The sequence below is a fragment of the Ipomoea nil genome, unplaced genomic scaffold, assembly GCF_001879475.1.
Source record: "Ipomoea nil cultivar Tokyo-kokei standard unplaced genomic scaffold, Asagao_1.1 scaffold2159, whole genome shotgun sequence".
NCBI lineage: Eukaryota > Viridiplantae > Streptophyta > Magnoliopsida > Solanales > Convolvulaceae > Ipomoea > Ipomoea nil.
The window spans coordinates 1,082,945-1,105,047 of NW_017618587.1; the positions used below are offsets into that span (position 1 = coordinate 1,082,945).

The 22,103-nt window shown below is 37.5% G+C and overlaps 2 protein-coding genes across 3 annotated transcripts; one reads left to right on the plus strand and one right to left on the minus strand.

Moving 5' to 3' along the window:
• Positions 1-3,358: 3,358 nt before the first annotated feature.
• On the plus strand, positions 3,359-5,158 carry LOC109149516 (heavy metal-associated isoprenylated plant protein 24). Its single transcript, XM_019297319.1, has 2 exons — positions 3,359-3,867; positions 4,717-5,158. The coding sequence occupies exons 1-2, from the start codon at positions 3,708-3,710 to the stop codon at positions 5,010-5,012; spliced, it is 456 nt and encodes a 151-aa protein (XP_019152864.1). The 5' UTR covers positions 3,359-3,707; the 3' UTR covers positions 5,013-5,158.
• Positions 5,159-8,039: 2,881 nt separating this feature from the next.
• LOC109149561 (acetyl-CoA carboxylase 1-like) lies at positions 8,040-20,949 on the minus strand. Of its 2 annotated transcripts, none has more exons than XM_019297382.1 (32): positions 20,711-20,949; positions 19,717-20,097; positions 19,146-19,352; positions 18,900-19,061; positions 18,594-18,686; positions 18,378-18,473; positions 18,028-18,201; positions 17,813-17,906; positions 17,515-17,702; positions 17,381-17,431; positions 17,260-17,299; positions 16,910-17,034; positions 16,574-16,690; positions 16,378-16,452; positions 16,234-16,290; positions 15,972-16,076; positions 15,777-15,863; positions 15,248-15,439; positions 14,882-15,070; positions 14,631-14,741; positions 14,455-14,541; positions 14,194-14,370; positions 13,684-13,761; positions 13,476-13,598; positions 13,121-13,390; positions 12,694-13,037; positions 11,898-12,135; positions 11,400-11,752; positions 11,095-11,308; positions 10,785-10,961; positions 8,540-10,693; positions 8,040-8,436 (listed from the first exon to the last, which is right to left on the minus strand). In XM_019297382.1, the coding sequence occupies exons 2-32, from the start codon at positions 20,089-20,091 to the stop codon at positions 8,380-8,382; spliced, it is 6,810 nt and encodes a 2,269-aa protein (XP_019152927.1). In that variant the 5' UTR covers positions 20,092-20,097; positions 20,711-20,949; the 3' UTR covers positions 8,040-8,379. The 2 variants fall into 2 exon arrangements, with proteins under 2 accessions (XP_019152927.1, XP_019152926.1); XM_019297381.1 differs by having other exon boundaries at positions 19,717-20,101.
• Positions 20,950-22,103: the final 1,154 nt, after the last annotated feature.

A 22,103-nucleotide genomic window follows, 5' to 3' on the forward strand; every position in this document is an offset into this window, starting at 1 on the left:
GTCTCAACAAGTATTTTCCACTTCTTGAAAATAGAAAATGCCTGATTTTTATGTTTCAGGAAATAGACCCAGACTTTACGAGAAAAGTCATCAATAATAGACATAAAGTATCTACAGCCTCCCATAGACTGGAATTTAGTCGGTCCCCATAAATCGGAATGTATATATTCCAATACATCTTTGGTACGGTGTGTAGCAGTAGAGAAACTAACCCTCTTTTGTTTCCCAAAAACACAATGCTCACAAAATTGTAATTTACCCGTACCTGAATCACCAAGGAGGCCTTTCTTGCTCAGGAGATGCATGCCTTTCTCACTCATATGCCCCAGACGCATATGCCATAACTGAGTGAGATTCGCATCAGACACCGATGAGGATACCGCTACTGAACCTGTCACAGTACTGCCATGCAAGACATACAAGCTTCCAGAACGAGAAGCTTTCATGAGAATAAGAGAGCCTTTTATGACCTTCAAAACTCCACCTTCAGCTGTGTACTTGCACCCCAGAGATTCCAAGGTGCCCAATGATATCAGATTGCGTTTCAAATCAGGAATATACCGAACATTGGTAAGAGTCCTGACAACGTTATCATGAGTTTTAATCTGAACACTTCCAATTCCACTAACCTTGCATTGGGTATCATTACCCAGCAAGACAACTCCACCATCAACCGGTTCCAGAGAGATGAACCAATCTTTGTGGGGACACATGTGGAATGTACAACCAGAGTCCAAAATCCACTCGGTTTCACTCCGTTTCTCACCGGAGCTAACAGATAACAACACATCACCATCTGAATCACTTTCAACAACACTAGCTTCAGCGGACTTCTTTTCTCTCTCTTGCTTGTTTTTCAACTTGAAGCATTCAGTCACATCATGACCATGCTTCTTGCAGTACTTACAGGATTTGTTGGACTTATGTCCTTTGGACTTGGATCTAGAATTTTTATTGCTACTCCCTGATTCAAGTGAACGACCCCTTACAGTCAAGCCTTCACCTTTGTCCTCAGACTTAATTTCAAAGTCAAACTTTTCTTTGGACAATAAGTTCGACTTAACATTGTCGAAAGTAAGGGTATCACTACTATTACCATACAGCATAATTTCTTTGAAATGCGTGTATGATCTAGGGAGAGAGACAAGCAATAAAACAGCGCGATCCTCATCTTCAATTATAACATCAATATTTTCCAAGTCCAATAAAATAGAATTGAATTCATCCAAGTGAGATTTAATAGAAGTACCTTCCGTCATACGGATTGTGTACAGACGCTCCTTCAAACGCAACGTGTTCGCCAGAGTTTTGGCCATGTAAAGCGTATCCAGCTTGGACCATAAATCTGACGCAGTCGTCTCACTTACTACCTCACGTAGAACTTCTTTAGACAGACACAAAAGAATGGTTGAACGTGCCTTGTCATCCAGATCTTCCCAATCTACATCTGTCATTGTAGCCGGTTTCTTCTTCTTCCCAGCTAGCGCTTTCTTCAAACCGTTCTGGGTTAGAACGGCTTCCATCTGAACCTTCTAGATAGAAAAGCTAATTTTCCTGTCGAACTTCTCGATATCGAACTTGGTAACAGTTGACATCTTTGAAAATAACTCTCAATTAAACCGCTCTGATACCACTTGTTAGGAATATAGCGGAATAATGCGGAAGCGAAGAATCGAAAATTGAGAATTATAGAAGTTAAATAATAGGGAAAATATCTAAATGACAAAATAATTGGGAAATGGAATAAACATATATATATATATATATATATATATATATATATATATATATATATATATATATATATATTAGCTCCCTCAAAAGAGAAAACAAAAGAATAGAAATATATATATATATGTATGACTACGTAAGAAGACAAAAGAAAGAATTGTTGTAATGAATGCAATTACAAAGTAAAAAAACCTAGGCTATTTATACAATCAAAAAGGAGAGAAATTTGCGCATAATAGGAGAACATGCAGTGAAGTGCGGCTGTTGCAGCATTACGTGGATGGCTACGACAAATGTTGTCTTCATGGGTTTGAATGAATTTTAGCCACATTCTAACAATATATATTACGTCTTTTGCTTGATTATAAATGTATAATGATTGAATATTATATTACCCTAAAAATATGTATCTTTAACAATAGTTTAAACTTTGATTAAAATGAAAAAACATATAATTTTATTCAACTACGTACTATACTCAACTTAAAATGTGCTAATAAAAATTGGACTCGTGATTTTCTAGTACAAAAATTATGTTTCATTCAACTGGTCAACCCATTCAACTGGTCAACCCTTTCAAGGTGACATTAAAGACTTTTGGTATATACAATGTATTGAGAATGATAACTTACTAACTTAATAATATTGAATTAATCTTCTTGTTTGATTTTATAATGGGTTCAGAGAAAAATCAATTATTCATCAATGAATCATATATACTACTTGACACAATGAATAATTCACTATAGCCCACTCATGCGTGTGAGGGTACGGTCTTGGTCATCATGCATGCATATGCATGTACCAATAATATAGGTTTTTATACATTTAACTAGTAATCATACATAGTTCAATAATTCAACCAAATTTGATGTGACTAAAAATTGAATGTTAATATATTTTCTTACAATTTATTCATCATACAACTTACAATTGCATTTAAAAATTATTTTTCTAATAAACTTTCAAACTTAAAAAATAAAAATAAAAAATTCAAATTCGGACAATAATAATACTAATGCCCGATGTGCATTATAACACATATAAAGTCTTTCCAGTAAGGTTTATCCCTCATGTGTGGTTTGCAGGTTAATACATAGGAACGGAGTTTACACTGTACTCTTGCTTGGATACAATACTCGACTTTAGAATTTAAGTGTCAAGTCAATTAACATCGTAAATGCTAACTTCTGTTCAAATAGCCACGGCTGGAAATTATGAAATTTCCAACCACCTGAAAGTGATCTTAAATCAATTCGAAAGCCTTGTTCTGACCACTTTTGGTATCTGAAAAAACCTTTGTTGCTATTTCCGATCACTTTTTGCTTTCGACTTGATTTAAGATCACTTTCAGGTAGTCAAAAATACCATAATTTCCAGCCGTGAACGTTTATTAACAATAATGTTGGTTCTCTGATCAAATAACCCTCGTTAATACAATTTTTGATTTATGAGAAAGCCTGCCACCAGTACTGAAGTGTGCTAATTAATGTAACTTGTCTTGCAGATATTATGCCCTTTTAAGTGGGGCAAGCAAGACTCCCACAAGTTTAAAAGCATATGAGGTGAAGAATTGAATTTTCTTCAGATTTCTAGATGAACCCCACTCCATAAATAATTATATTGCTTCTTCTGATCTGAACCACTATATTTAATATCCTCTCTCAATCAATGCATACATACAAGTAGTAACCAAATACATGCCCACCACCTACAACTCATTCATCAACACAACCAAAACACCACATTAGTATAGTCCTTTTCTTGCAATCCCAGTCACAAAGATAATCCAAATTTTCTTGTCTGCTTAACCCTTCCTGTGATAATCACAGTCTATCATCATTCATAATCCTCACTTTTTGGTTTCTTAAAGTTTCTTTAAGTTCAGTGTTAGTAACTTATTAGCTTGCTTACCAGATATATATATATATATATACACACATACACTTCTGCAAGTTTGTGTATAAGCTAGCAAGATGGGAGTTGCAGGAACTCTGGAATTCTTGTCTGATTTACTTAGCAGTGGCAAGAGAAGCAGGAAGAAGAAGAAGCAGATGAACACAGTGTCCATCAAGATCAGAATGGATTGTGAAGGTTGTGTGCGTAAAGTCAAGAAAGTTCTATCTGGAGTCAAAGGTATGCATGCTAGCTAGCTTAGCTACTTTGGGTTACGAAAAAACTCGCAACCATTACCTGAGGTATGTATGTATAATGTATTGTGTCATAGTTAATTGGCTCAAATCAAGAAAGTTAACAGACTATTAGTATTGTAAGTTGAATTTAAAATCTTGTAATTATCAAACTAACGGTCTGATGAATTTAGTTGCTGGGGTCTAATCTTGTTCAAAACCTGGCTAGCAGTGAGATTTACAGTGATATCTACTTCAAACCTAAACCAAACCCATTAAGATTGTATGAAAATTTGATGACAATATATCACCTGCCTTTAAGATTGAATGAAAATTTTAAAGGTTTTTTTTTTTTTTTTTTTTTTTTTTTCACTCAAGTTCGACTCTTAGTGAGGGTGATCTATTGCCTTTCGTAGTTTTGATCGAGCCGGTTAGCTATGTATCTCCTTGTAATCTTTTACCGACTAGACAAAGTAGTTTCCCGTGAGGTTTTTTTAAAGCCGGTCAAGGTGGTAAAATTGGTTGTTCAACACCACCTCCACTGAGGCTCGATCTCATGACCTCTCATATGGGAGAATCACTACATGTCATCTTAGCACAAGTGCTTGGCAAATGTTGGCTATCTATAACCATGTTGACTAGATTTTCTCCCAAAAGATCGAATCTCCAACTCCAAGGTCCCCTTATACCCCGACTCGACAGAGTATTTGGGAGAATATAAATCATGGTCATTCAATGACTCAGCATACAAAGTCATATGCCAGTGTGCACAAGGGATCTGTCCACTTTACCATGTTGATTAGATTTGGCATGTATATATGCAGTGTTGTCTTTAATTAATTGGGCATGCATGCAGGTGCAAAGTCAGTGGATGTGGACTTGAAGCAGCAGAAGGCAACAGTGACAGGGTTTGTAGATGCAAAGAAAGTGATGAAGGCAGCAAAATCAACAGGGAAGAAGTTTGAGCCATGGCCATATGTGCCCTATGCAATGGTGGCCCACCCATATGTGGCTGGGGTTTATGACAAAAAGGCACCCCCTAATTTTGTGAGGGCCACCAATGATCCAGCCATTGTCAATTTGAATCCAGTGGAAGAACAGTTCACTCTTATGTTCAGTGATGAAAATCCAAATGCATGTTCCATCATGTAGCCACCTAGCTACCTATATATCTAGGTCGTTTCAATTCATATATGTAAATTAAAGCCAAAGTTTTAGGGATTTTCTATTTGTATAGTAGCGGGTTTGAATTTGAATTTTGATCTATCGTATTGTAAGGTCATATATATGAAAATAATATGTAGAATATCTACCAAGACCTTATGGTCAATCTAATGACACCAAAATTGTACTCTCATATGAAAGGTTGTACATTCGAGCCTCAGTAGAGGCGAGGTAATGAATAAATATTACTATATGCTCTCAACAAAATAGTAGTTGAATCTTGACCCCCTAGATGGGGATCAGACTCCAAAATAAGTGGACCAATGTGTAGAGGAGTAGTTGTCTGTAAACATTTATTAGCAAACACAAACATTCATTTCTCTATAAATATCCATAATTGTATAATTCCAATCTTGACGAAATATGGTAGTCAAGCAAGGTCACTAGATTGTGCTCCGTTTACATATGATTGATGTTTATATATCCAATACCTACATACTCTCAGATATTGACTATAGTCGGGTTTCCCTCGTCACCATATGAAAAAAAAAAGTTTTTTTTTTTTTTTTTAAAGCTAAATATATAATCATCAAGGAGGTCCAAGAAAAACATGAACTCTTTCAATGCTTTCATATTCATTTGTGTGTTACGAAATACACATGTAAATTAGAAGAAACATACAAAAAAAATATAACTTAGCTACCAACACTACTATCTTATTATTTTTGTGGGTTACGAAGAAATCCTGTAACCACTATTTAATACTGTGTACGGTAAATTTCATTCTTATGTAATATAATAGAATAAAAGTGTAATAAACTCGACCGAAAATAAATATTAGGGAAAATTGTAAAAAAAGTCCCTCTATAATATGTCAATTATCAATGTCACCCCTGAATTATGAGTGGTGTAAATGTTGCCCCTTAATTATCAAAATGGTGCATATATAGCTCCTCCCGTAACGAACTTGTGGTTCCCCACCGATGTCCATCGCTGGTACTTTGAATCGAGGGAGGGAAAAAACAATTAAATTACATATTTACTCTGACTTAACGGTGTCGTACACTAACGGGGAACCACATGTCCGTTACGGGAGGGGCTATATGTGTACCGTTTTAATAATTGAAAGACAACATTTACACCACTCATAATTCAAGAATAACATTGATAATTGACATATTATTGAAATACATTTTTTACAATTTTTTCTAAATATTAACACACATTAAATTCATAATATTTAACATAAACTTTTGGGACATGCACTATCTTATTATGATGCAACTGGTCGGTGTACAGATAAGGTAGCTGACATTTTCTTAATTTATTGCTGATGTTAGCTAGGAGTCCATTTACATTCTTCCACGGATACAAGAAAATGTCTTCTTTTGGGGTAAGAAAATGTCTTCTTTTTTTTTTTTTTGTTTTTTTTTTTAATAATAAAAATTTTTATTATGAATTTAGGACACGTACAGACGTACTATGACTATTATCGCTATTTAGGATGATGGATAGCGATAAAATGTTGAAAATTAGTATTTTTTTAAAAAATCTTGTAAGAAGTGAAGAATCACTCTATTATCTTATGAATAATGTCAAGAAGTATTCAATTCGTCGGCTGAGCTTTTGACAATATTTTATGGAGTAATGTTGCGTTGGGATAGAAGATTTTAGAAAGTTAGGATAAAAATTAATTTTTAGTGATAATAGACATACTCCAGGCGAAAAGTTGGAAAAATGACAAGGGATTGAGTCTCACCAGTGGCAATGTGGGAGCTACCTCTCAAAGTGAGGGGCTCTTGTGCGCAGTAAACACAGATCTAGCCTCTGTGATTCATGTTCAGTTGAGTTACCATGATTTACATACACTCAAATGCTCTGTCGGGTTGGGGTTCAACCTTTTTGGAAGAATGATAATAATAGACATTTCCACGAGGTCGCGAATTCGAATCTCAGCATTTCATTTTGGTCATTTGCCGAATAGGATAACAAAGCGAGATTTACCCCGTGCATACTCTCGGATAGTGACTGCGGGTTTGCATCATCAAACCAAAAATACCCTCTCAATCGAACAATGTGGTTTATAGGCTATACATAAGAGCGAAATGATTTACTTCGTATACACTCTCAGATAGTGATTACGGGTTTCTCTCGTCACCGAAAAAGAAATTCAGAAAATTTGGGGACTAAAGTATCGCCATGCACACAACAAAACAAATTGCCGATCAAAACTAGGCATCGGACGGCATCAAGTTCCAACCACAATCATCCAAAACTCATTCAACAATGCCATTCATTTGAAGCATAAAAGTAATGCAGAACACTTAACGCACACATTCATCTTCGAAACTCTGCAGATTCATATAGCATAATGTGCTTCAATGTCAAGAAGGCGATGGCAAAGGATGAGCTTAAGGAGATAAAGAAGAAGGCGAAAGAAAAAGAGAAGAGAAAGAGAGATCAGAAGGGGAGAGAGAAGAAACGAGCTCGGGAGGACATGAGAAGGGAAGAGGAGAAGAAAGCGAAAGAAAAAGAGAAACGAAAGAGGGAAGAAACAGAGAAGAAGAAACGTGTCGAGGAAATGAGAAAGAAAGAGACGAAGAAGAAGCACGAAGAACAGAAGGAGAGGCATAAGGTCAAGAAAATAAGGTTGCTGATATGATAATATGTATGCTATTTTATGAATACTGCAAAGAAAGCTCTAAAAAGACTCAAACATAACCTTTCGGTTGATCCAAATATCGTTCATCATACGAGGTTCATATAGCATTTTCCTAAATATTATACGTTTCACAGACAATCTTCTCGATACACAAGTCCAAAAGTAAACGGGCAAGCAAGAAGACAGAGTACTCGAACTGACCTTTACTAACACTCGCAACAAAATCTTATACTTTTTGTGTTGCCTCTACAACCGAAGATGATAAACTTGACTCAAAGCCCTGCAAAACGAAAATTGAAGACAGAGTTGCAAGAAAGTCGATACAAATCACTGCTTAGTCGAGATTCTAAAGATCGAATAGAAACAGGCATGGACAACATTAACACAGAAACCTCATGTTGTATTTTCTACTTAATCATTTGTTACAACAGAAAAAATAAATGAGATTTACATAAAAACTTATTTAGCAGATAGGACGCTTACGAAATGGGCCCTGCTCTCTTCTCAAATAATCGGAGACTACATCCTATTCTCTCGGACTATAAATATATACATTCACAAACAAAAGCAACGATTCAATGATCTGTCGATCTTTTAAAGCTCCTAAATTGAGTAGATCATTGAAAATCTTCATTGAACTGTATGTAAGTAACTTCAAAGCGCATATTCGGGGGATTATGCAAGTTGGTTTGATCAATTGAGGACCTTTTGTAGTTCAATGATCAATTGCTCTCTGGTTGATGGCTCTAACTGCAGTGAAATCGAAATGTAAGTCCCCTTTCCAAAATCCAAAACGAATGGGTAAAGACGGAATAGAATAAAAATGGTAGTATAACACAATCGGGCAGCTTACCTTCTGAAGAAGTGAAACAAGACCTTGAGGTAAAGCACGAGCATCTAAAGCTGAATCGCCAATCTTTGATAATTGAACCGAGACCTTTTGCACACGCAATTCCTGCAACTTGTCTTCATAGTTACTATGATCACGCTTCCAAAGATAGAAGGCTTTGTCATCTTTCCAAGCATCATCTTCTTTGCCCTGTGTGGTTTTAGCATCTAAAAACCACTTCTTTACCATCTCAAAAGCGGATTTGTCAGAAAGCTGGTCACCAGCTGCATCCTTCACAGCCTTGATCAAGGACTCTTCCTCAACTCTTCGGAGCAATCTTTTATAAAAGAAAAAACGAGAATTTTCCCAATCTACAACTTCTTTGATCACTCCTTTTGCAGCCATTCTTAGTGATGTATCATGCAATTCGGCAAACTTGGTGGCAATCTGAGTGTATATTGGCAGAAGTTTTTTTTCACGGGCTTTTATCTGCTGTTGTAAAGAATCAACAGTTTCGTGGATCCCAGTGGTCTTTGCTTCCTGAAGCTTTCCTCTCAATTTAATAAGTTCTTGGTCAAGTCTACCCATGCACTCCAGCAGTTCTTTTGTTCGGAACTTGATTTCAATCATACCTTCGGGCTCAAGAACATTCCCTTTAGCCGTTCTTTCTGCATACATTTCAATGTGATCTGAATTAATTTTACTATCTACAACTACCCATGCCCCGCCACGAAGCTCACCCATCATAGGGATGTATACAAAAACAGGTTGCTTGTATGTTCTAAGGTTCTCAACAATGGTTGAACCGGCTTGAAGGATACCCTCAAAGAGATCCCTTTGTCCCCCGGAAAATCCCCTCCAGTTGGCAAGGATAAAAAGCGGGAGCTCTTCTCTATTGAAGTCCATCAATGCTTGAGCAGTTTTAGTTGCAGAGTCGGGAAACCATACTTGCCCTGCCTGGGGAACAACCCGCTCATGAGAGTCGAGCTGCCCGGGATCTGCAGGTATCACTTGCATCATTGTTTGGGTTTCGACAGCAACTATTCCCACAGGTATTCCTCCAAGCTTTGCCCTCCCAGTCACCACGGTTCTTGCCCAGCCTTCCAATGCCTCAACAAAGCTATCCTTGTCAAACATGCCTCCCAGCCACTTCCCACTTGCATCCTTGATGCCACAGATAGCAGCTCGAGGGTCACATGTGGTCTCAGGAAAATATTCAACGGGTCTCTCAGGAGGGTCCATAGCAGTAGAAATGGGAAGTGGACCTCCAGAATATGGCGGAACAAAGCTTAACCAGTTCAAAATTGCCGAGATGCCTTCAAGGTCATCAGAAACTGTCAGATGAACAACTCCGTTGGTTGCCATAATTTTAGGTCCACCAAGTTGCATGTGGGAGCTGTAAACTTCCCGACCCAAGAGCTTATTCAGTGCAGAGAAACCAGTAAGAATAATCGGTTGATCCAGCCTCTGTATACATCTCATACCAAGCCGAGCAAGATAGGCACCTATGCCAACAGTTCTCCCAGTTACATATGTTAGCGTAAATGTTTCATGGTAGGCCCTTGAATATGCACTGGCAATGGCACCACTACCACTTAAGTTCTCAACGCCCAAGCCATCCTCTTTTCCTATAATAGTATCAATCACCCATCGAGTCTCTCCACTAGACAACTTTAGTTCATGTGATATGACAGATGACCCAATGCGTGCATGATCCTCAGGAGTCAAGTATAAATACTGCATACCACGTTCGGGATTAGATTCATCAGACCATCCAACTTTAAAGCAAGATTTTACTTCCTCGGCAGCACCAATTCGAGCTCCTGCATTGGCTGCCAAATAAATAAGGGGCAGTTTCTGAGTGCAGGCTAGATCAGTCACTGCTTGGAAAAATGCATCTTCTCTTGGACCAAAAGATCCGTTTCTGAAGGTGACATCATTTGCAACAATGATAATTTTCCTTCCAGAAGGGAACTCGGGTGTAGACATTTCCATAATCCAAGCCACCATGCCAACATCATTGAGCCCAGGCTTGCGTTCCACTGGAATAAGAGGAGTACCCCAACAGCCTTTTTGGTCCGAAAAAGTCAATTCGGTGACTTTAATGAGGTTTTCTTTAGGCTTGTTAGTTCTAGGAAATTCAGTAGCCCAAGACTTCTGCAATGCTACTTCAAAAGCCTGTAAGGATGATTTGATTTCACATTAATAATACAGGGGGGAAAAAATCTATCTTTGTTTTACTTGTATCTCCAAGTTTGTCAGGATTTACCAGGGGGAAATCATAGCAGTAGGTTGTGCTGCTTTTACGGGCCACGAGTCGTTTCTGATCAAGAACTCCCAGAGGTTGATAATATGCAGTAACTGGCACGCAATGCAGAGGACCCACCCCACTCGTGGAGTGATAGACGACTCTGTGTTTGTTTGTATCTTCCACCTCACGGTAGATCTGAGTGTAATAAATATATTAGCTAAACAGCGTTGTATAAAATGTTTACTAAAGGTCATATTAAGGTGAATGGTTCAACTGTAATTAGAGAGATTAATATAGAATCATGAATGCTGTATGTAATTCCACTTACATTCACAATGCAGGTGTGGCCCGTCACATTTACAACCACAACTCTCCAAGCACCATTGGCGTCTCCAGTGGATGATATCCAAAGCTTCACTTCCCACTCAAAAACACCTAAACGGTGCATTTTTACACCAACAGATGCATTGATTTCACGTGCCATTTCATCTAAAATTTGGTCTACAACTGCTTCTTCATTACCATTATATACATCTACTCGCCTGGAAAGATATAAAAAAGTAAAAAAAGAAAGTTAATGAGATGCATATACAAAGAAGAGTAACTATTTGACAAAAGAAGTAGAATTCCTACTTGTTATAGGGCAACAGATCCTCTATTTGTTGCTCCCTTAAAATATAGAGGTACATATTCACATGGTCAGATTTGACGGTTGAATTATGGACATTAAGCTCAAGCTCCTCAAGTGCAGATGTTAAAGATCTCAAAATGCTCCTTGAAGTAAAAGACAATGAAAATGGGGCATGAGTTTTTTGACGATCTAGCCCTTGAAACACTGGTAAACCTTCATCTGACATGGGTTGTCTCACAAGTGTTCTGAGAAACATCCTCTGGATTGGGCGAGGCTTGTCTACAACAGTGTACAGGTGCCACTGACGGTCCCTTGATTGTGCGTACTTAATTTTGTCATAGCCATTGAGCTTATCCTGGGTTGGAATGAAATGATGAATCGAAAATCAGTCACATGGTGCACAATAACTTCTCTCCTACAAACTAAGATAAAAGAAAGATTTTTTTTTTTTTGAGGGGGGTGGGAGGGGGGGAGGGAACATGAGTTGAGAATCAACTCACCAATTCAAGGTAAATTGATAGAGGAGGCTCAAGGTGACGTAATAGAGGCTCCTCCTGGTAATAGCGCTTCTCTTCTGACCAATGAAAGGAGTGCCTCATAGGGCCTCGTCCCTCGTCCCTTTGTATGATACAGCTGATCACCCCTACCCCTGCATTTTTAAGGATGGAGCTTATATCTCTCTCTTTCAATATTTTTGCTAACTTGTCGACTCTCTCTTGAGCCTGATCCTCATCACCACTGCAGTGCGTACAAATAATACAAATGGTAAGCAAAAAAGTCACAATTCAATTTCATATACTAGTGCTGTTGAATCGTACATACTAGAGTAGAACTTCAGGCATTCAAAAGAAAATTGGCACTCTGAGATTTAGTATTAGAATATATTTCATATAAGTGAGGGGAATGAGCAAATGGTTTCAAGGAGCTTGTATGATTTTAACCTTAACAAGAGAATTAGCGTATAAACTAGATTGCCAATGACCTTGTGGTCTAGTGGCACAAAGTGGCTCTCCCAAATGGGAGGTCATGGGTTTGAGCCCCAGTGGGGGCGGTATTGACTCTTTGTGCTTCAGTAGGTTGAAAAAGTAGTTATGAACAGATACTGCATTGTAACAGAGTCAGTAGTACTAAAAAAAGCGTATAAACTAGATTGCCAACCAATTATCTGCTTTTTGAAACTATTTATGGATGCAGATAAGTATCAAATTCTCCATTAGGGGAATTGATTTATGAATGAATAAAGACTTTCCCGTAGTTAGTCCAATCCAAGATTCCAAGGTGCATATGTGCAAATACCTGTCCTGAAGTGTACTCATTTGATTGTTGATGCCTGCCAATGCAATGTGTATCATGTTACCATGACCCTCTGTCCCCACGGATCCATCGGAAATCGTAGTCTGGATGTTGCTCATTGTCTCCTTCAGTGCAGCTGTTAGCACTTTTGGCAAGATTTGGAGCGATTTGATGATGACCATGGCTCCCCATTTTTTCTCACTATGCTTCTCTACCAAAGGTTTATTCACCGTTCTACCTTCAGATCCATTTTTCCTCTCCACATGCTCTTCCAAGAACTCCCAAGAAGCTATCAGTCCACCCGATCTGTCCCACTGCATCCTAACACTCCCCTTGACGAGGTAGGGCTGATAACACAAAGTAGAAACGTTAAAATAATGAACTAAGAATAATCTTAGTCGGTTGTTGAAAGAACTTCAGATAGAAATACCTGGTAAAGTCTGCGAACATAAGTCTCCACAACCCTTCTCTGAAGGGTGTGATCGCTGTGATCAAAGAGACCTACAAGTGCATCTTCGACTGCCAAAGGAGCACTCACTAGAGCTTCCATTCTTTCATTTATGGCACTTTTCCTCTTAGGAGTGTCCATATGTTCACCTTCTTCAGTGAACATTTCTAACTCGGAAAGACTTCTTGCAATGCTGGAACGCAATTCACTCAGTTTTGTTTGTTCAAGAAGCTGACTTGCCTTGAGAGCCAACTGTAAAGCACAGCGAGAGTTAACCAGAATTAATCTTACTGATGTCCAGTTTGTGAGTGTCAATAATATTGAAAAAGCTTCTAACCTCAGAATAGTTTGTATGATTGAGCGAAGAGAAACGAATTAATTTATCCCGGTAAGCTGCAGGACTAGGATACACCAGTTGCTCCATGAGACTTAATATCAGTTTATTTTTACGCTTGACACCCTGCAAAATTAATGTTATGGCAACATACTTCATCTAAACACCGCTAAGAAGAATAAGTAATGAATCGCACACAACTCGCTTATACCTGATGGGAAAGTACAATATCTACAACCTTCACGGGGTCTTTTTTATATTCAAGTCGCAGGCGTTCAATAACATCAGCCTGAAGGGTGTAAAAAAAAAAAAAAAAAAAAAAAAAAAAAAAGAGCATAACTTATCAAATCTAGCTCAAAAATCATGAGATGCGATTGTTTTTTTTTTTTTTTTTTGGGTCAAGCCATGAGGTGTCCTGAGCAGGCCCTAACTGTAGGAGGCACCTTTAAGCCCGTACCATACTCAGACTAATCCCCATTCGCACCGGCCCGGCCCAATTAAGGGGCAAAGTGCCGGCCAAATTGGTTTTTCCATACGAGAGGGGGTTCGAACTCCCGACCTCTGTTAAGGGATGAGAGTGCACGGCCACTCACGCCAACCAAGCTGGTTAAGCAGCAATGAAGTTGGGCTAGAAGATATAAGTGGGATCCAAGCTTGCTAAGCAGCAATTTTAGTTTTTGGATAATATTTTCACAAATCTCTTGTGCATAAGATCACTAACCTGGATGTTGTCACTAAACAATTCTTCGACAGAAAGGTATTCTTGGAAAAGGGACTGCACAATAACACGGGCATGACTCTCTCTTCCCCCTTCATAAGACTTCACAAGACTCATTAATGGTTCAACTAGTCTTTCTTGAGCTCCTTTTTCTTTTTCGGGGCAGGAACTCAGGTGTGCCTGGAGCAAGAAGGAATTTAGAAATAAGAAACAAACACTAAAAAGAAAAGGACAAGGCAATGAGAAATCCCAGACTAAATTAACCTCAAGAACACCCCGCAAATTTTTCGCTGGGAAATCAATGTTTTGAAAGTTCGAGATCCCTTCATATTCCTTGTATTTTGCTTCCAACTGTTGAGGAAAGGCCAAATCAAATTTCAACCATAAAACTGAAACACAATTTCAGAAAACAACCTAAAAACATCAGCATGGGCATTTACCTCAGATCTAAGGTCTTTGGGAAGTCGTGTTGCCAGAACAGCCAAGCACTCTTGCCACTGAAGGAAGGGTAGTTCAGGACTGTCCAAACAACTTAGCAAGCTCTGTACCACCTGGACACCAAAATCGTTTTTATATTCTTTTTTCCAGATGAAATATTTATTATTTTTTTAACGAAGATAGGGCTTTTATCAATCCTAATCAAGCATTTAACAAAACCTTTGCAAGAAGACAACACCCGCCATATACTTACTTCATCAACAGCATGCTCGTATCCAGCTAGAATCATCCGAGCTGCATTCATACTGGCAGCACACCTCTGATGAACTTTATCAGATATTGCAGTTGGAGGTCCGAGGATGGGGAAGCTCCCATGGAATGGTTCTGCTTTTCTTACAGCCGAAGGATCATCTAGATCAAGTGCTGCTATAAGCTCGGCAGCCTATAAATGAAAATTGTATTAGTTGCAGACTTGCCACAAAGGGAAGAACAGTATGATAGCTCGAGAGCTCATCACCGTGAAGCTTAGGACCAAGCCCAACTACATCAGATGAAGGAAAAGTTGACCCGAGTATAGAAGGCAAGAAATATTGCCCAACCACAAAGCGAGTAGTATTACCTGCATTGCTTGACCTTCTGACATCTTGAAATGAATCACCCCTGAAGCGGGGGAAAGAAGAGGCATGCACATCTTCATGACCTCAACCTCTGCATAAGGTGTATCGGCATCCACATGACTACCATCTGCAACCAAATACCTCAGAAGTTTGCATGGTGTCTCTGCTATGAGCTTGGATGGATCATGATCATTCTGGGCACAAGAAAGACTAGTTATCAGAGTTCAGCAAACATAACATAAAATATCACACACACAACACACATATGTATGTATAAGGAAAGTAAACGCCCTGCCAAGGACCTTGTGGTCCAGTGGCACCAAGTTGCTCCTCCATATAAGAGGTTGTGGGTTCGAGCCTCAGTGGAGGCGATATTGACTCTTTGTGCTTCAGTAGGTAGAGAAAGTAGTTATGAACAGATACTACATTGTAACAGAGTCAATAGTACTCGAAAAAAAAAAAAAAAAATGGAAAGTAAACGCCCTTGAATGATACATATGTATGTATACGGAAAGTAAAAACCCTGGACACCTGAAGCAAGCAAGTCCTGCCATCAATGAGAAGACGAGTCCCAGCCGCTTCCTCCTCAGCGTAAATAATGTGACTGTTTCCATCCAACTGTGAAACCCAACGTAAGCAACTATAATTTTCATATGGTACATAATGTGGTTTTACATGCCAAATAAAGAGAGTTTGAAAGCAAGTTGTAGACAAATGATTGCTTGCCTGCATCAATAAGCCTCCATCACGTAGAGTGTGTATTTCTGCTTCAATCTCTGATTCATTCAACCTCAACCTATAGCTTCCAGGTCCTCCCCTCACCATGTTAACCTAAGAAACAGAAGTAAACATTACCAAGAGAAACCAGAAAATCAATTTTTTTTCCAGACTTCTTTCACATAGAGAGAACAAAATTTTAAGACAAACCAACCATCACCAGCCAGGAGGAAAGATATGAATTTAAGCTATAAAGAAAGATGCTACTTACTGTATACTTTATCCCTTCAATGTTTAGTGAAACTTGAGAGTTCACAAGTGAAATATGCTGCACAGAGATAATTGATCATTAATTTAAAAAGAGAAAAAGAAAGAACCATTAGAATCTAAAATTAGAGTGCTCTGACAATAGTACCTTGGGAGGAATTTGTCCTTTTTCTAGATAACCAACATATTCTGAAACCATTGCAGCACTACTTGCAGAAGCTTTCTGCACTTGACAAATGAGGGGAAAATGAAGGTTTTGGGAATTAAAAGTTGGAGCTAAACATTTTTTTTTTTTTATAATTAAAATATTTCAAAACTCAAGTTTCTAAAAGCTGTGAACTCACATATAGAGCTCCTCCAACCACAGAAAGGTACCAAGGAGGTCTCTCAGCTCTAACCCTCATTGCAATTCTACTGTCCAACCAACCTGTGTGTATTTTGTTCTCTTTATAATCTGAAGCCTGCAGAAATATATTAGTTATAAATGTTAAAACATTTGACCAGCCTTGATGGTAATACTTTCACCAACCTACTATTTATGTTATGAATATTTAAATTAAAAAATAAATAAATAAATAATTACAATGCACCAAACCAAAGGCACGTTAAACTACATAACTTCAAACAAAAATTGTATTTAAGTGGAGCATGCAATAATTTTTTACCACCAATACACTTACATGCAGTAGATCAATTGTGTAATCTACATTTGTGTGAATCTCTCCTCGTATCTGAATTTCCTTGAGGCCAAGTACCATGTTGGCAATGGCCAGGGCTCTGGATTCACCAAAAGCAAAAACATGCCCTGATGTAACATTTAGAAACCCGTAAGGTCAAAATTATAACCACATATAAAGTATCCAACTCATTCAGGGCCACAAACAGTAAGAAAGCATGAACAATGCATTTATTCCAACAGTTTAATTCAAGTCATGAAGTCATCTAGATAAGATAAAAACAATTTGCAGCTACAAGTTTTCAAATAAAGTATGCTGAGAATATAGATTTCAAAAGGATTACTTCAACTTACCAAACTGAGAATCTGAAAATTCATGAATGCCCCCACCAGACTGCAGTCAATACAATTGTTTAATCAACATCAAACATGAGACATGAATATTTCATATAAATGTTAATTTGTAATCATTTACCTTGACAGAAAAATATGCCCATACATTTGGTTTGCTTTTAAAACTTAGCTCCTGTATAAAATAATTCAAATCATGGTCATGTTTGCGATAAACATTAAATCAACCAAAGTGATAGAAACCAAAAGCAGCTCAACCTGCACTTTGCCACTAGTAGGCTTAAAACCATCATCAGGATCCTCGCTTGTTACACGGACAGCTACACAATGACCTTTCGGCCTTGTAGACTCTGCCTTGTCAAAATCAAATGGAGTAGCAACAAGTGATGTTCTCCTCCAAGCATCATATCCACCGCCATGCTCCATTCCATAGAACCGTCTGATTTCTAAGGTAACAGAAAATGATTCCAAACACAAAATAAGGAAAAATAAAAAATAAAGAGGAACCATCACATTAATGAGAAATTTCAAATAGTGGCATGTTCTTGCATGAAACCTGGAATCTGCCACAGAGGAATGCCCATTCCAACAGCAACTTGGGCTGCTGGAAGGTTAATTTCTGCTATCCATTCTGTTACAGGGTGCTCCACCTAAATCACCACCCCCAGAGAAAAAAAAAAAAAAAAAAAAAAAAAAAAAAAAAAAGACTTTTACAAAAATCTTATGTAACTATTCAAAGGTTAACTCAGTCAGGGACTGGTATTCACGCACCTGTAACCGCGGGTTGAGTTCCAAGAAATAATACTCCCCAGTTTCCATGCTATAGAGATATTCAACAGTGGCAGCTCCAACATAACTAACACATTTTGCTAATCTTCTAGCAGCCTGCTCAAGTTGTTTCACTGTCTCTATAGGAGCCACAGTTATTGGCCCCTCCTCAATAATCTAATTTACAAGAAAACATCAGTGTGTCAACGATAATGTTTCATAGGTTTCTACTTATCAGGTTATCATATAAAACCAACACATGATTATATCAAACTTTTAGAGAGAAGTGAAATATGGTAGATCCCTAATCCTATAGGAAAACTAGAATAACTTCAAGCAAGAGGCAAGCCAACCTTTTGGTGTCGCCTTTGGACACTACAATCACGACTATGCAAAGCAGCAACATTACCATACTGATCACAAAGCAACTGCACCTCTAGATGTCGACTCTGTTAATATGAAAAATCTGTACCTTAGTACATGCTTTTGATTCAACCTCAGCATTCCAACGAAACAAGAAAAAAAAAAAAAAAAAAAACGAAGAAGAAGAAGAAAGGAGATAACCTAACCTGGGAAGCAACCTTCATTATGAATATCGGAGAGCCAGGAACCTCACCCTGAACTTGCTTGAACAAAGCTCTAACTTCATCATCATTATGAACCTATAATGTGCAAGTAACAACAGGAATTTTGTAGTTCAGTAGGAATACAGCATACACAAGCTCTTAAATAGACAATGCACTTATCTAACAAAAGAGTTGCACATCTAAGGAACACATCTACAATCAATGAGTCACATGAAATGATCTACTGGCAAGAGACAAATCTCAAGCACATGAGCCAAGTGCAAAGACAATCTTTACTAAGAAACAAACCTTTCTGATGCCTTTACCACCACCACCCCAAGATGCCTTGATCATTGCAGGATAACCAACAACTTGACAACTAGCAATTGCTTCTTCAGTAGTATAAACACATGCCTTATTATATATTTCCTCAGGGATAGAGACCAAACAACTTTCTGGTGGAATTTTGACCTACAAGATTGAATAAAGTACATAAGATCCAAAATCACTTTGGTGCACACAAAAGTTCATAAATTGTTAGCAAAGAGACTTTACATGGGAGCCACTCCATGGAAGGGTGGGTACATCAGCTGCTTGAGCAATCAATGACGAACCAATTTTGTCACCTAGTGCTGCCATTGATGTGGCAGGTGGCCCGAGGAATATAATTCCCTTAGCATTCAATGCATCCGGTAATTCTGGGTTTTCTGATGCATGGCCCCATCCAGGCCAAACAGCATCGACATGTGTTATCTCTGCCATCTGCACAACCAGAGAAAAATAGAATAAAAACATAGATTTCCATTTTAAAAAATCATTTTCAGACTTCTAAGGAGTTATCAGTTACACGAACTATAGTGCAAGACTGGCTAAACCATTTATCTCTACTGACAACCCATAAATCCATACAGCTAGATCCTTACAACTTATAATGCCTCCATTAACTACTGGAGACAAGGGCATTGATCCCAACAGAGCCCACACACACACATGTAGAGGAAAAAATCAATAAGCATTTTATTTTTTGAGTTACTAGGCCTAAATAGCCCTGATCGAAGTACCAGCTACAGAATGAACTAACTAAAAAAATCAATAGTAAATTAAGAAGAAAGAAGTATTCACAAACCTCAACAATGAGCTGCACATTAGCATAGTTGTTGTTGTTTGTCCCCCCAGGAACCTCTACAAATTGATCAGCGATTCGAATATGCTCTGCATTTATTCTCATATCTTCTGGTGTAGCCATTCCAACTAACAATATTGCCTTCTCTGAACCAAATGTTTCATAAGCCCATGTCCTAACACTACGAATAAACTTCACAGCTGCCATCCCATTGTTTGCAATTAATATACTATGGATTGGCCGCTTCCCCCCAAGTGAATGACAGAATTTATCTACTTCAGATTTTATGTTTGGAGACCTCAATGGAAATGCTCCATTGGCGTACCCATTATTGTTCCTCACACCAATCATTGTTGGCCTCCTCTGAGCTTCTGACATATTGCACTGCCTGAAACCAAAAAAAAATAAAAATAAAAAATAAAAAATCATGTATTCATTGCCAAATGAGCTAGCTGCAGACAAGTTCACCAAAACTTTATGTGGTTTCTCAATCTAGAACAAGATCTTTTCCTGTCTCAAAAATCTACAAAGCAGTCGAATAAAACAGACCATGAATACACATCACTAGATTATTGCAAGATTCCAAAAGCTAACAATAAAGGAAACAAACGAGTTTCATAAATTGGATGATCAACCAAAATGCTAAGTACTGGAAAAAGAAGCACAATTATTACTCCGCCTAATCACCACACTACAATTCTATAGTTCACAGCAAGAGAGTCAGATGTAACTAAAGTGAAGTCCAAATTTGTCAACGACTCGATCACACGCAATATACACAAAGCAAGCCAATCAGGAACTCTCAACCAGTACACTTGCTTGGTTCAGATGAACACGGCACCAGAAAATCCAAGCAACTCAACAATCACACACAACAAAGTTCCTCATCAAATTCAACTTAAACAAGCAAACCAAAAATACCCAAATTGAGAAAAGCAACGAAATCACAGTAACCGTTAGAAAAAGCCCGAAATTGGCATGTGTGGGGGAATTGTACCAATGAGTCAGTCACCGAAGAGGCCAAAAAAGCTCCAATCTTTCCTCGCTGAGTGTACACAAGAGCCCGTCAGCTGTGAAGCATTCGGATCCAAGAATCGAAAGGGAATAATAGAAGAGAATGTGAAGGTGGGAAAGCTCAAATCTTTGTGCCAGTTGCCTCACGGGCTAGACTGAAATTTTTTTTTGCGAATGGGCGTAGCGTTGAAGAAGTTAGTTCTGGTTTGGTTGGAGAAATGAAGAGAGTCTTTAATATTAAAGGTGCGGCTTTAAATGAGAGTTAAGTAACCACGTGGTATCTGCCCTGTCAATTTTTTTTCTTCTTTTAAAAAAATAAATATTTACATTAAATTTTTTTTTTATATATATATAGTACCCATATCTCCACTAATTTATAAATTATGAAATCATTTGCAATTCATTTATTACATTTTTAGGAAATATAAATATCAGTGATAAAATGCGATAACTATGCAGTGTATACTTGATTGTACTGATATATGAATTGACTACCACCATTTTGATGATCGTCAAAAATTAAATTGTTTTAAGGTAATAAAAATTTCAACTATTAAATAATAATAAAAAAAAATAAACCTATAAAATTCCTGTTTATTTTACTGAGTGGATGAATTAGTGAATTTTTATTAACGTGTAAAAAGAAATTTTATACATCCTACTAAAGTAGTAATATTAAAAAGGGTGTAATAATAACTCAACAGGGTAGTTTAAGTGGCAAATGAGTTCTCTTTGTTGGGGAGTATTTCAGGATAACTCAAGTTTGATTTTCACAAGTGATAATTCTCTTTAAGCCAGCTTCTGTGCATTCGGATCACAGCGTGGTTTACACAAAAAAGAGTAATGATTTTTTTTTTTTAAGGTTTGCAACTTTGCATAATAAAGAATGATTTATGGTCCCAATGTTCTGCTTTCTAAAGAATTTTTTGCAATCCAAATGTACAGTGCATATGATATCATGCATTAAGTTTGCACAATAAAGAAATGCTTTATGCTTTTTGTGGTTCTTTGTGAAATCTTTGTGTGAACATTTTATGAGGAATCAATACAAAATTTCAGGAATATTTCATCAGCTGTTATGTAATCAAATCTAAATAACTCTAAAAAAACATTAAAATTTTAACAATAAAAAATTTGTATCCACTTGATATCACACAAATTATAACATATTAAACAATATATAATAAAAGAAATTTTTAAACTGTAAATTTATCCGGACACCTTTTGTAGCAAATATAATTATGCAGTGTATACTTTATTGTATTGTTTATTGTCAAAATTAGGGGTGGGTTTATTCAGATTATTTAAACTAAAACTTGAAATTCAAAGTTTGGGTGAACTTGAATAGTTCTTGATTTGAATATCTTAATAATTTG

Excerpts from the sequence above, each read along its gene's own strand:
- LOC109149516 (XM_019297319.1), top strand. The coding sequence starts at position 3,708 with ATGGGAGTTGCAGGAACTCTGGAATTCTTGTCTGATTTACTTAGCAGT. Across the intron at positions 3,868-4,716 it reads AGTTCTATCTGGAGTCAAAG|GTGCAAAGTCAGTGGATGTG; the intron begins GTATGCATGCTA and ends GCATGCATGCAG.
- LOC109149561 (XM_019297382.1), bottom strand. The coding sequence starts at position 20,091 with ATGTCAGAAGCTCAGAGGAGGCCAACAATGATTGGTGTGAGGAACAAT. Across the intron at positions 17,432-17,514 it reads CTACTAGTGGCAAAGTGCAG|GAGCTAAGTTTTAAAAGCAA; the intron begins GTTGAGCTGCTT and ends TATTTTATACAG. Across the intron at positions 16,691-16,909 it reads ACACAATTGATCTACTGCAT|GCTTCAGATTATAAAGAGAA; the intron begins GTAAGTGTATTG and ends ATATTTCTGCAG.